The sequence below is a fragment of the Falco naumanni genome, chromosome 10, assembly GCF_017639655.2.
Source record: "Falco naumanni isolate bFalNau1 chromosome 10, bFalNau1.pat, whole genome shotgun sequence".
Taxonomy (NCBI): Eukaryota; Metazoa; Chordata; class Aves; order Falconiformes; family Falconidae; genus Falco; species Falco naumanni.
The window spans coordinates 18,942,482-18,954,493 of NC_054063.1; the positions used below are offsets into that span (position 1 = coordinate 18,942,482).

Below are 12,012 nucleotides of genomic sequence, written 5' to 3' on the forward strand. Positions count from 1 at the left end.
CAGCGGAAGAGGCCGCGCGGGGCCGCTCTAGGCCACTGGGAGGACCCGGGGGAGCAGACGAGAGGGCAGGTGGGGAAGGGGATGTTTCGGCGGGTCCCTGCTTGCGGGGGGGATCTTTACAGGGGGGTGCGCCCCCTTGTGGCCCCCCACGCCCCGAGAAAGGGTCCCTGCTGTGGAGAAGGGGTCCCATACTGAGATGGGGTCCCTGCTGGGGGGGTGCGCCCCCCCTACCCCCCCCCCCCCGCCCGCCTCAAAAGGGTGTCCCTGCTGGGGGGGTGCGCCCGCCTTTGCCCCCCTCTGCTCCAGGGACAGTCCCCCTCCCCCTTCCCCCCTGCCCCAGGAGGGAGTCCCTGCTCAGGGGGATGCTCCCACCCTGTCCCCCAGCCTGGGAGGGGATAACTGCTAGAGGTGTGACCCCCCACCCCCTTGAGGAGGTCCTTGCTGGGGGGCTTGTCCCACCCTACACCACCCCCCCCAACACCCCAGGAGGGGGTCGCCATTTGGGGATGACACTGAGCCCACCAGCCCCATCCCCCCCCTGCTGCCCCTGTGCCAGGCCAGACCATCCCTCTGGTTCCCCCGGGTGGGAGGGGGTCTGTCCCCACCGGTGGTGGACTTTGCCCCCCCTCAGCCCCCACTGCCTCCCGCCAGCGCTCGGGCTCGGAGCTGAAGCCGTGGGATCCTCCGCTGTCCCACCGCGTCACCTGCATGGAGGTAAGACAGGGCGGCGAGGAGCCCCCTGCTCCCCCCACCATGGGGTGCCCCCCCCTGCCACCCTTCTGTGCCACCAGGTGCCCAAGAAGCTGGTGAACTCGGTGGCGAGCTGTGCCGATGACGCGCTGGCAGGGCTGGTGGCCTGCAACCCTGGCCTGCGGCTCCTGCAGGGACACCGGGTGGTCCTACGTGCGGATCTGGTGGCCATCCAGGGCCGGGTGGCCCTGCTCTCCGGGGGGGGCTCTGGCCATGAGCCCGCCCATGCAGGTGAGCCCCCCGCCGCCATGAGCCGGCTGCCCCCGGCACAGCTCCGAGCACCCCATCCCGCTCCGCAGGGTACATCGGGAAGGGCATGCTGACCGGCGTGGTGGCCGGAGCTGTCTTCACCTCCCCGGCCGTGGGCAGCATCCTGGCAGCCATCCGGGTGGTGACACAGGCTGGCGCAGGTAGGGTGACACAGCAGGGCATGGGTTGGGGGCTTTACCCCCCTGCCACAGCTTTATGCCCACCACACTGTGTCCCCCCCGTAGCTGGGACCCTCCTGATCGTGAAGAACTACACCGGGGACCGGCTCAACTTCGGGCTGGCGCTGGAGCGGGCGCGGGCAGAGGGGGCCAACGTGCAAATGGTGGTGGTGGGGGATGACAGCGCCTTTGCCACCCTGAAGAAAGCTGGGCGCCGCGGGCTGTGCGGCACCGTCCTCATACACAAGGTCTGCAGGGTGCCGCTGGCACCCAGGGCCCCGCTGCGTCCCTGTGGGGGTGTAGGATTTTGGGGGATGGGGCTTGGGGGTCCCTCACCTGCTGCTGCCCTTCACAGGTGGCGGGGGCCCTGGCCGAGGCGGGGGCAAGCTTGAATGAGATCGTTGAGAAGGTGTCAGCGGCTGCTAAAGCCATGGGTATGCCTGTGGGACCCCCTGCTGCCCTGTGGGGACCCCCATGGGGGCCAGTGATTCCTGGGGGGATACTGTGCCTTGTCCCCCAGCCCCATATCCCCCACCCTCCTGGCAGTTTGCAGCCCCACGGCAAAGCAGAGCCCCCCCCATCAGTCCCCAGTCCCCTCAGGCTTAACCCCGTTTCCCTCCCCACGCAGGTACCCTGGGTCTCAGCCTGTCCCCTTGCAGCATCCCGGGGTCCAAGCCCACCTTCCGGCTGGCTGAGGATGAGATGGAGCTGGGCCTGGGTGAGGAGCTGTCCCCCAATCTCCCCCCCTGCCCCCCAGCAGGGGACGAGTACCCCTGGTTAGCCATGGGGCAGGCATCACCCAGTGCAGGAGGTGCCTGCAGCACAGGGTGATGCCACCCCATCTCTACAGGGATCCATGGTGAAGCGGGTGTGCGCAGGATGAAGGTGAGCGAGACCCTGCCATGTCCTGCTGCCTCCTGCTCCCCGCCCCCCGCCCCCCTCCCCAGCCTTGCCCTCATGGCTCACCCTGTGTCCCACAGGTGCTGCCGGCGGATGAGGCAGTGGAGACGATGCTGGTGCACATGACGGACCCCTCCAATGCCTCCCACTTGCCTCTGAGACCTGGTGAGCCCCCCTGGCCCTCCGCATAGCCCCCAGACCACCCGGGCAGGGGTCTCATTCTAACCCCTGCCCTGCAGGAGCCTCCGTGGTGCTGGTGGTGAACAACCTGGGCGGGCTGTCCTGCCTGGAGCTGGGCATCGTGGCCGGCGCGGCTGTGCGCTGCCTGGGTGAGTGTGTGTGTGTGTCTTTGGGGCACCATGCCCTGGCTGTGACACTTTTGCTTCCGGGGACCCTTCCTGCGACACCCCCCAGGCTCACAGACCCTCGCCCCTGTGCCCGTAGAGAGCCGAGGTATCCACATTGCCCGGGCCCTGGTGGGCTCCTTCATGACGGCGCTGGAGATGGCTGGGGTCTCCCTCACGCTCATGCTGGTGGATGAGGAGCTGGTGGGGCTGATTGGTGAGTGCCTGCTGGCAGGGATGCAGCATGGGACGGGGGTCCCCAAGCACTCGCTGGGTGACGAGGCAGCCAGGACACAAGGTTGGTGGGGTGTCCCGAGGTGCCCCAGTGCTGGCTGCTGGCACAGGTGGTGCTGCTGGACACGCTGGTGAGGATCCAGCGGAGTCCTGCTGAGCCAGCGCTCAGCTCTCACCTCCTACTCTAGATGCCGAGACCACTGCCATGGCTTGGCCCAACCTGGCCGCGGCACCTGCAATGAGCCAGAGACAGGAGGTGCCAGCGCCGATTGAGGGACCAGGGACCGCACAGCATGAGACCAGCACAGGTACCAGCAGCCCTGGAGAGCTAGAGTCCCTCAGGAGCTGGCACCGCCCCGTGCCTCGGTTTCCCCGTCTCCCCCAGGGATGGGCAGGGGTGACGTCTCCTCCCCGCAGGGCCTGGCGCAGCTCAGGCACAGCTGGTGCTGGAGCTGGTGTGCAGCACCCTGCTGGACATGCAGGACAAGCTCAACGAGCTGGACCGGGAAGCAGGTGATGGGGACTGTGGCCACACGCATGCTCGAGCTGCCCAAGGTGGGTGCTGGCACCCTGAGGGGTCCTGGGGTGCTGTCGGCTGGGGACTCACCCCAGCTGTCACCTCCCAGGAGTAGAGTCTTCCCCAGGACATTCCTTCTCGGGGAGTGGGGACCCCTGAGCTGGGGAGCCTCCGAGTTGCCCCCTCCTATGGGATAGGGCCTCCACACCTGCATCCCCAAAATGTCTCTGCATCCAGTGGCAGCTGCCCCATGGCATCGCAGGGGGTGTCCCTGCTTGTCCGCAAGAGGGGCAGGGATCCCCAGGTTCCCCTGGAGCAATCGGGAGTCCCCAGCTGCCCCCAGGGTGAGACAGAGGTCCCCCGGGCCCAGTGGGTCACCCACGTGGAGCTGAGGGAAGCGTTCTAGCCCGTTCCTGCCTCGTTCCCTACAGCCATCCAGGAGTGGGTGCGTGCGGGGCCGCCGCCGGCAGCCCCAGCCCAGCTCCTTTCCGCCCTGGCTGACCTGCTGCTGGAGAAGATGGGTGGCTCCTCTGGTGTGGTGAGCGCAGGCTAAGGGGAAGGGCTGTGGGTTTGGCTTGTGACACCGTGGGACCCTGGTTGTGTCCCTGCTGCAAGCAGTAACGGGGCTGGTGTCCCGGCAGCTCTACGGGCTGTTCCTGACAGCGGCCGCCCAGCCCCTGCTCAACCGCAGTGATCTCCCAGCCTGGGCTGATGCTGTGGATGCCGGTATTGAAGCCATGCAACGGTGAGTGCCATGGGACCCCTGGGACCCCTGATCCCTCTGCAGAATCCTGCCAACCCCTCTGCATCCTGCACAGGTACGGAGGAGCCGCACCAGGGGACAGGACGATGGTGAGTGCTGGTGTCCCAGGGGAAGCGGGGTAGAGCCATGGGGGCTGTCAGCAGCTCTGGGCTCAGCCCCCTTCCCCATCTCTCCCAGCTGGACCCGCTCTGCGCTGCGGCACAGGCTCTGCACGCCCTGCGCAGCCCTGGTGTTGACCTGCTGCCGGTGCTGGCCACTGCCGTGCAGGTACGGGGCAGGGGCAGCCCAAAGCCGCATTGGCACAAGAGCAGGGTGGGAGTCACCACGCTGGGCTGGCCTGCGGGGTGCCGGCTGCCCCGGCCGCATCCTGAGCACAGCCCGCTTTTCCCCGGCAGAGCGCGGAGGCCGCGGCAGAGGCCACCAGGCACATGGAGGCCGGGGCGGGCAGAGCCAGCTACATCAGCTCGGCCCAGCTGCTGCAGCCTGACCCAGGTGCGGTGGCGGTGGCAGCTGTGCTGCGGGCCGTGCTGGAGGGGCTGCGGAGCTAAGGGGCAGCTGGCCCTTGGCCACCCCCAGTGTGGCTCCAGCAGTGATGGGGGACTTGGCAGCACGCCGTGTGTACCCCCAATAAACCTTTGTGGTCCCTCTAAGCTGGCCTAGAGCATCCATTGTTATGAGAGGGATGGGCTGGTGGGGATTGGGGCTGGTGGGGATGAACCCAGTTCTGCCAGGACATGTCCCCACGTGAAGAGGGAGAGGAGCAGAGATCCAGCTGGCCCTGTGCTCCAGTGTGAGCATGACTGCTGGGGAGGAAGGAAGCTTCTGGGCTGGCCATGAGCCCTCCCCATCGGGTGTCAAGAGGGGAAACCGCAGGGCTCACATGGCCCCAGGCACGGGGCCTGGAGGAGGCTCTAGGAAAGGCACCACCAGGGGCCGGGGCACAGCCTGCTCAGTGGAACAGGGTGGCCCCAGGCTGGGGCAGGGGCCGGGGGTGAGCAGGGGGACCAGCTGGCGTGACCCCATACTGCTAGACGAGCTCTGCCTCCCAGCAGCAGAGGGGAGAGTCTGTAGGAGCCAGCGAGGACAAGCCAGGCCCTCAGAGGGGGGACAGCCTCCAAGCAGTGCAGCTTGGCTTGGCCAGCACCTTCTCCCCCAGCACCCGTCTCTCCCACCCTGGCTCCTGGGGCCCCCCCTCGTCCCCACAGACGCAGGTGCAGGAGCACTGCAGAAGCCAGTGGTTTATTACATGTCCACGAGGGCCCCAGGGGGCTGCGCGGCTGGTCCTGCCACCCACACCCATGGGGTGGAGGGAGAGGCACAGGCAGCCCAGTGAAGGGCAAGGCACGGTGCGAGGGTCTCCTCCACCCCTGCCACCCCAAGCCAGGCTCCCCGCACAGGAGATGGTCCCAGGGTGGGGGGTGGCAGCACGGCCGTGCACACGGACACTCCTCCAATGGCTTCTGACCTGATGAGGCTCTGGCAGCTCCAGCCATCGTGTTGAGGATGGCAGTGCGTGGCACGGGGAGGGCAGCCAGTGTGGCACGGACCGAGGTTCAGGCGTGAGAGGCCAGCTGGACCCAGCAGGAGCTGGCACGAGGAGGCAGGCAGGAGCGTCACGCTGCAGCTGCCCTCATCCTACGGCAGGCAGGAGGCCAATGCCAGGCCACAGCGGAGGCAAAGAGATGTCCTCACCACAGCAATCCCTCTGCCGTAAGGGAGCTGAGCCTGTTCCTCCCACGGGCAGATAAGCATCAGGCACAGGCAGCGGGACGAGGGCACGGCGACAGGCCAAAAGCAGGGCCGGCAAAGCAGGCAGGGATGTGATGGGGTCGGAGTGTTCAGGGCTGGTGGCCCTGGGAGGGCAGGGAGAGACCTCGGCTGCTGCAGCAGTGTCAGCGCTCGGCGGTGAGCAGCGGCTGTGGGGAGAGCACAGGTGAGTCCGGTGTCTGCGTCCCGCTGCCTGTCCCTTCCCACCCAGGGCCGGGGGGTTAGCCCAGGGAGAGAAGACCGAGGGGCTCTGATCAACAGCTACAAATATCGTAAGGGCGAGTGCCAGCAGGACGGGGCCAGGCTCTTTTCAGCGGTGCCCAGTGACGGGCCAAGGGGCAACGGGCACCAACGGCAACACGGCAACTTCCATCTGCATGTGAGGAGGAACTTCTCTGCCTCGGGGGTGGCAGAGCCCTGGGCCAGGCTGCCCAGAGAGGCCGAGGGGTCTCCTTCTCCGGAGACGTTGGAACCCGCCTGGACGCGGCTCTGTGCAGCCTGCTCTAGGGGAGCTGCTTCAGCAGGGAGGTGGGCTGGGTGACCCCCAGGGGTCCCTTCCAGCCCCCACCCTGCTGTGATTCTGTATGGTGGGAGGCAGGTCCCCCGGCTAGACTCCCAAAGCCACCCTGCAGCCTGGCATTCCCCCACAGCACAGCTGGTACCTGGCAAGAGTCTGGAGAGTCGGCGTCGGGACGCTTCCAGCTTGGCCTGGCCAAAGCCCCCAGCACCAGCACCCCAAAGAGGATGATCAGGAGCCCCAGCATGTTGGCAAAGACAGCCTCGGCAGGCAGGTGCTTGTAGTCAGTCGTCCCGTTCTTCCTTGGGAGAAGAATGGCCGAGAGCTTTCCTGCATGTGCCCAGCCTTCCCCCTAAGATCATGCAACCCTGCACCCACCCTGCAGCGGGGAGCTGTGCAGGTTAACCACACACCTGAGGCAGGAATTGCTCACTCACTTCCCTTTGCCACCCCATGCTCTGTTTCACTCGATGACACTTCTAGCACCGAAAAACAATGAACAGCCCAAACCACACTCCTCCTGGAGCCACCCTCCCAGCAAGGGCTCCCCCCACACACACTGCAATGCTCACAGGCTGAAGAAGAGCTTCTCGTTGATGCCCGACACACATGAGGCCACCGACAGCATGAGGATGGTGGAGCCAAAGAAGATGTGCACAGGTTTGTAGAAGGCACGGAGCCAGGCAGGAGCCCAGGGCAGCAGGAAGGCGCTGAAGCCAGCCAGCCACTGTGGGAAGGGGAGGTGAGGGTGAAGGGCACGGTGCCGGGGGTGGGGGCAGGGTGCTGGGGAGCAGGGCAGCACCCACCTGGCAGGAGAAGAGCAGGATGGTGGCCAGCCCCAGCCAGCTGTGCAGCGAGTACATGTTGGGTGTGCCATGGCTGTTGTGGAAGCGAAAAACAGCCACCAGCCCCAGCACGGCCAGAGTGAAGGCTGCCAGGGCCAGGGAGCCGTGCAGCACCTTCCAGGGGAGCTTGGGGCCCCTCCAGGTAGCGGGCAGGCGGTACACCAGGGCCGCTGTTGGGTGAGAGGGTCAGAGAAGAGCCGTGCTGGCACCACGTTGCGCCACATGCCCCACTTACCTGCACTGTACAGCACCACCATGCCTGTCACCATCAGCACTGGGTGCCAGTTGAACATCTGGGCGCTGCCATCCAAGGCGAAGCCACCACGCCAGTGCTGGCACCAGGCGCTCACGAAGGCCACACACACAAAGCCCAGGCCACCCAGGAGGACGCAGAAGGGCAGGAAGGGTAGATCCAGCATCTCCGTGACGTGGTGGTGGCACCTGGGGAAAAGCGAGATGTCTGCTCAGCCTCCACCGAGGTTTTCTGCCTGCGCTGGCTCTCAACTTTGTGCAGACACCCCCAGGGAGGAGCCAGGCTGAAAAGGGAACCAAGCACCCCGAGGAGGGACAGCTCTGACCCAGCTGCTGCATAGCCAGGGCAGGATGCCAGGGCTGGAGATGACCAGCTGGGGATATGCAAGGCAAAGCTGGCCCCTGCAGAGCCAGGTCCCTGGCAGCACCCCACCACGGTGCCCAGGGGACAGCAACAAGTGCTTTACAGGGAGTCCAGGTGTCTCCTGTAACCTTGCACCCCCACCCCTAGCACCCACAACGCTCCCTGCATCATCCCCAGGAACCCACTGATGTGATCCCCTCCCTCCTTCCCCCTCACATGTATTTACACTCTCTCCATCCGCAGCACCCTCCAACCTGTACCCCATGTCCCCTTCCACCTCCCCACCAGCATGAGCACTCCCTCTCAACCCCCCCTCAGCACCCTGTGCCCCACCCTGGCTTGCACTAGTGCAAGGAGGCACTCCTGTACCGCCCTGACCTGGATCTTGGGAGCCCCAGCACCCTGCTGCCTCCTGCCTGCTCTGCACCAGCTCTCACCCTGCTCTACGGGGGTCTGAGCAGGGGGGGACGACACACACCCGTGGGCAACAGCCCCACAACCCTGCCTGGGCTGAGCAGCAGGACCAGCAGGGCCCTGCCCCCAGTGCTGCCCTCAGCCCACAGGGCTCAAGCAGGTGACTGGCAGGAGCTTCGTCCATTTGCCTGGTGATTTGCATTTGCCTCCAGAAATAGATATTTACGTCTCCTCCTGGGGCGGGGGACAGCCCTGTCCCCCGAGATCTGCGATCTGCTGCCCCATGGGACTATGAGGCAGGAGGTGGGTGGGACGCGGCCCTGGAGCAGCGTGGCAATCACGAGCTCTGCCACCCACTCTTGCAATGCTCGGCACGGTGCTGAGCCCACCGCTCCCCCGGGCCTGGGCCCTCACGGCTCCCCCAAAGCCTGGAGGTGTGAGGCCTGGCCCCACAGCTCCCCCAAAGCCTGGGGACGCGGGGCCTGGCCCCACGGCTGCCCCACAGCTAGGGTCCTACGGCTGCCCCGGGCTTGGTGACGTGGGGCCCGGCCCCAAGGCTGCCCAGAACACCGGGCCCCACGGCTCCCCCAGCCCCGAGGACGCGGGGCCTGGCCTGGTCCCGGGGCCGTACCTCAGCCCCGCCCGCCGCCCGTCGGGCCTTGCCGCCCCCTCGGCCTCGCCGGGCGCCTCCATGTTGGACGGCGCCGCTCTGGCCGCTCGCCTCGGTGGTGGCTCGCGCCCAATCCTCCCGGCCCCGCAACCAACAAGTGCAGCGGCCAGAGCGGCGCTTGTATAGCTCCTCCAGCCGCGCGCTTCCGTTCCCGCCTCGGTGGCTGCGCTGTTGCCGTGGAGACGGAAGATGGCGGCCGCAGGTCAGCGCTCGGCCGCTCCCGGGCTGCGGAGGCGGGGGGGGGGGGGGGGCGTGTTACACGGCGGGGACCACCGGCAACCCCGGATTGCCTGTGCACCGGCGAAGCGCGCCGGGGGACACGGCGGCCCACCGGGGCGGCTGCTCGGGGCGCTTCGGCCTCCCTAGGGACTGGGGCCGGGGGGGAAGGGGAGGCCTGGGGATGTGTGGGGAGACCAGAGGGGACCCGGGGGCCGCGCAGGGAGAGGACACCTGCGTGGCGGCTGTGTGAAGGACGGGGGGTGGCATGGGACCTGGGGGTGCGGGGAGCTGCCCCCTTTCCCTGCCACGTCCCACCCTGTGGCTCCTTTCCAGGGAAGGAAGGCCTCAGCGCAGCACTCTCTTGCCAGGACATGGGGCACCCCCCGTTGTCCTGGACCCCTCGTCCCTCCAAGCACCACCTTACCTCCTTTCTCCGGCACTGCTGTGCTGCTGTCCCCGGGCAGAAGCAGGCAGGAGGGCTCTGCCTCCTCGCTTGTCCCCAGCTAGCCTCGCTCCCTCACTGTGTCCTCATCTCCTGCCTGAGCAGCTGCCCCAAGTGGGGTGCGCGGTCCTGGGGTGGGGCCAGGGAGGGTGATGCTGGGACACAGCGTGCCCAAACCTGCCCCCATAGCATGGCCTGCTCAGCACTGCCCACAGAGCCGTCGGCAGCTTTAGGGTTTGTCCAGTAGGAGAGGTGTGAATAACCTGCCCGGACACTGCTCCCTGGGACTCTCACGTCTCCCTCGTCCGTGTGTTTCTTCACATCTGTTCCCTGAGGTTGGGCTGGTTGTGAGGCTGGAGGGTGGGAGAGTGAGACCAAACCTGAGCCCACTGTGCGGTGAGAAGAGAGGGGAGACAGCTTGTCTGTGAAAGCCTACAGACCTGGGGCAGAGCACAGCTCTGCATGGCATGCTAGAAACTGGCAGAAGCTGCTGTTGGTTTGACCCTGCTTTAGGTTTCCTGGCAGAGGTTTGTGAGGTGCAGGGTGGTGCATCTTACCCTGCCAAATGAAACCTCTGCTCCTCCTCCTCCAGGTCCTGGCCACAGGGAGAGGCGACACTGAGCCCCTCAACTCCAGACCATGAGCTGGCTCGGCCACTGGGGATGCCAGGGCTGAGGGCTCCAACGCCCAGGCAAGGAAGATGCTCCAGACCAGCAACTACAGCCTGGTGCTGTTCCTGCAGTTCCTCCTGCTTTTCTATGACCTCTTTGTCAACTCCTTCTCAGAGCTGCTCCGCACGGCCCCTGCTGTCCAGCTTGTTCTCTTCATGTGAGTGCCAGGCGGGCACAGGGGGTAGCGTGGTGGGGCAGGAGGGCTGGGGTCTCACCATGTCTCTCTTGGTGCAGCATCCAGGACATTGCTATTCTCTTCAACGTCATCATCATCTTCCTCATGTTCTTCAACACCTTCATCTTCCAGGCCGGGCTGGTCAACCTCCTCTTCCACAAGTTCAAGGGGACCATTCTGCTGTCTGCAGCCTACCTGGCGCTTAGCATCTCCTTCCACATCTGGGTTATGGTAGGCTGGGGCAGGCTTGGGGCTGCTGGCTTCTTCTGAGGGCAGGCAGCACAGGCAGCAGTCCCTCTCCCACAAGAGGAAGGCCATGATCTGCCACCGCAGGGACAGTTTGGTGTCCCCCTGTGATTCCCTATGTGACCCCCTTGATGAGTTGGCCTGGAAGGGAGCTGCCCTATCCCGGCCCCTTCCCCAAGAGCCATGACTTGCTGGAAAATCCTCTTTCCTTGTGGAAAGCCCAGCAGCTGCAGCTCTGTGCTGGCACAGAAGCCCACAGTGGGGTAATCCTTGCTGAAGTCTGTGACAGCAGCTCCTGGTTTACCTGGGATTAATCCCCAACACTCAGAGACGGGGGACAGCTTCTTCCCTGCTGGCATCAGGCAGCACCAAGGGCTCTGTCGAGGCAGCATCTTCCCTTTCTCCTCCCCCAGCTGAACTCCCTCCTGTCCCCTGCCCCAGCCGCTGCAGGAGCAGCCCCTACACCCTGCCCGCCCCTGGGCACCCCTCTCCATTGGGCTCTCGTCCCCCTGCTCCAGCCTCTGAGTGAGGATCCGTCCCCACCCTGCTGCCTTAGGGCAAGGGAATCGCTTAGAGCTGGGCAGGGAGCTGCGCTGTGTCAGGGTGCCCAAGGTGGCATCCATGCCGGTGCTGCCCACGCTGCCCGGGCAGGGGATTGACAGGGATTTGCAGGGATCTGAAGTCTGAAGCTAGAATAGGTCCTGACTTGCTGGCTAAATCCCCTGAGCTGCTTAACCTTTGGGGTGGGGGGCTGCCCCCCCAGGCCGGCAGTGTTGCCCCTGGCCTGTGCACAGCTTCAGGGCCAGCAGCACACCAGGCTGAGGGAGCCAGAGGTGTGGGGGGCTGCTCCCAAACTAATGCAGGGGTTATCCCTGGTTCCTGTCCGTCTGTCTGCCTCAGAACCTGCGGTGGCGGGACTCCAGCCGCTTCGTGTGGACCGAAGGCCTGCAGACCCTTTTTGTTTTCCAGCGGCTGGGTAAGGGCTGGTGGTCGCAGGGTCCCATGAGGGTTCCTGCCCCTTTCAGGGGCCTGTGGGGGTGAAGGTGACCCTTATCCCCCTCCCTTCCGCAGCGGCCGTGCTCTACTGTTACTTCTACAAGAGGACAGCGGTGCACCTGGGCGATCCCCTCTTCTACCAGGACTCACTCTGGCTGCGCAAGGAGTTTGCACAGTTCCACGGCTGATGGCTCCCCTCGGGCTCTGGGCGACCCGCCAGCTCTCCCTCAGCTCCCTGGCAGCCCCCGCTGTCTCCCTGCACCTCTCGGCCCCCCTGGGGATGGCTCTGGCTCCAGCTCTGCCACCTTCCTCCCGGGATCCAACCATTCTGCCAGCGCTGCCACGGCTCCTGTGGGTGCCGGGGGTCGGCAGGAGGCTGGCGGCGCATCCCAGCTGTGCAGCAGGAAGGTCTGTCCTGGCGCCACAGCCCCCATTGGGACTCGAGCATTTTTGTAAACGGTAAAGAAATAAATCGGAGACGTTTTCCAGTAGCTGCCT

At 65.9% G+C, this 12,012-nt stretch overlaps 3 protein-coding genes across 7 annotated transcripts; 2 read left to right on the plus strand and 1 right to left on the minus strand.

Annotated features, from left to right (window-relative positions):
* The first annotated feature begins 1 nt into the window (after nt 1).
* On the plus strand, nt 2–4,586 carry TKFC (triokinase and FMN cyclase). 4 transcript variants are annotated; one of them, XM_040609626.1, is made up of 18 exons: nt 22–69; nt 632–714; nt 792–981; nt 1,050–1,160; nt 1,245–1,426; nt 1,534–1,612; nt 1,807–1,896; nt 2,029–2,063; nt 2,159–2,243; nt 2,318–2,407; nt 2,523–2,639; nt 2,845–2,964; nt 3,074–3,211; nt 3,605–3,711; nt 3,815–3,918; nt 3,992–4,025; nt 4,114–4,203; nt 4,332–4,586. In XM_040609626.1, exons 2-18 carry the CDS (start codon nt 709–711, stop codon nt 4,482–4,484), a joined length of 1,731 nt encoding a protein of 576 aa, XP_040465560.1. In that variant the 5' UTR covers nt 22–69; nt 632–708; the 3' UTR covers nt 4,485–4,586. The 4 variants fall into 4 exon arrangements, with proteins under 4 accessions (XP_040465562.1, XP_040465560.1, XP_040465561.1 ...); XM_040609627.1 differs by having other exon boundaries at nt 652–714; XM_040609628.1 differs by lacking the exon at nt 792–981 and having other exon boundaries at nt 2–69; nt 652–714.
* A 573-nt stretch (nt 4,587–5,159) lies between these two features.
* Nucleotides 5,160–8,824, minus strand: LOC121095196 (cytochrome b ascorbate-dependent protein 3). 2 transcript variants are annotated; one of them, XM_040609683.1, is made up of 6 exons: nt 8,727–8,824; nt 7,301–7,506; nt 7,027–7,235; nt 6,793–6,947; nt 6,366–6,522; nt 5,160–5,852 (listed from the first exon to the last, which is right to left on the minus strand). In XM_040609683.1, the coding sequence occupies exons 1-6, from the start codon at nt 8,786–8,788 to the stop codon at nt 5,829–5,831; spliced, it is 813 nt and encodes a 270-aa protein (XP_040465617.1). In that variant the 5' UTR covers nt 8,789–8,824; the 3' UTR covers nt 5,160–5,828. The 2 variants fall into 2 exon arrangements, with proteins under 2 accessions (XP_040465617.1, XP_040465618.1); XM_040609684.1 differs by lacking the exon at nt 8,727–8,824 and adding an exon at nt 8,160–8,621.
* A 47-nt stretch (nt 8,825–8,871) lies between these two features.
* Nucleotides 8,872–12,005, plus strand: TMEM138 (transmembrane protein 138). The gene is made up of 5 exons (XM_040609707.1): nt 8,872–8,967; nt 10,019–10,254; nt 10,332–10,503; nt 11,419–11,494; nt 11,590–12,005. Exons 2-5 carry the CDS (start codon nt 10,127–10,129, stop codon nt 11,700–11,702), a joined length of 489 nt encoding a protein of 162 aa, XP_040465641.1. The 5' UTR covers nt 8,872–8,967; nt 10,019–10,126; the 3' UTR covers nt 11,703–12,005.
* The last annotated feature ends 7 nt before the right edge of the window (nt 12,006–12,012 follow it).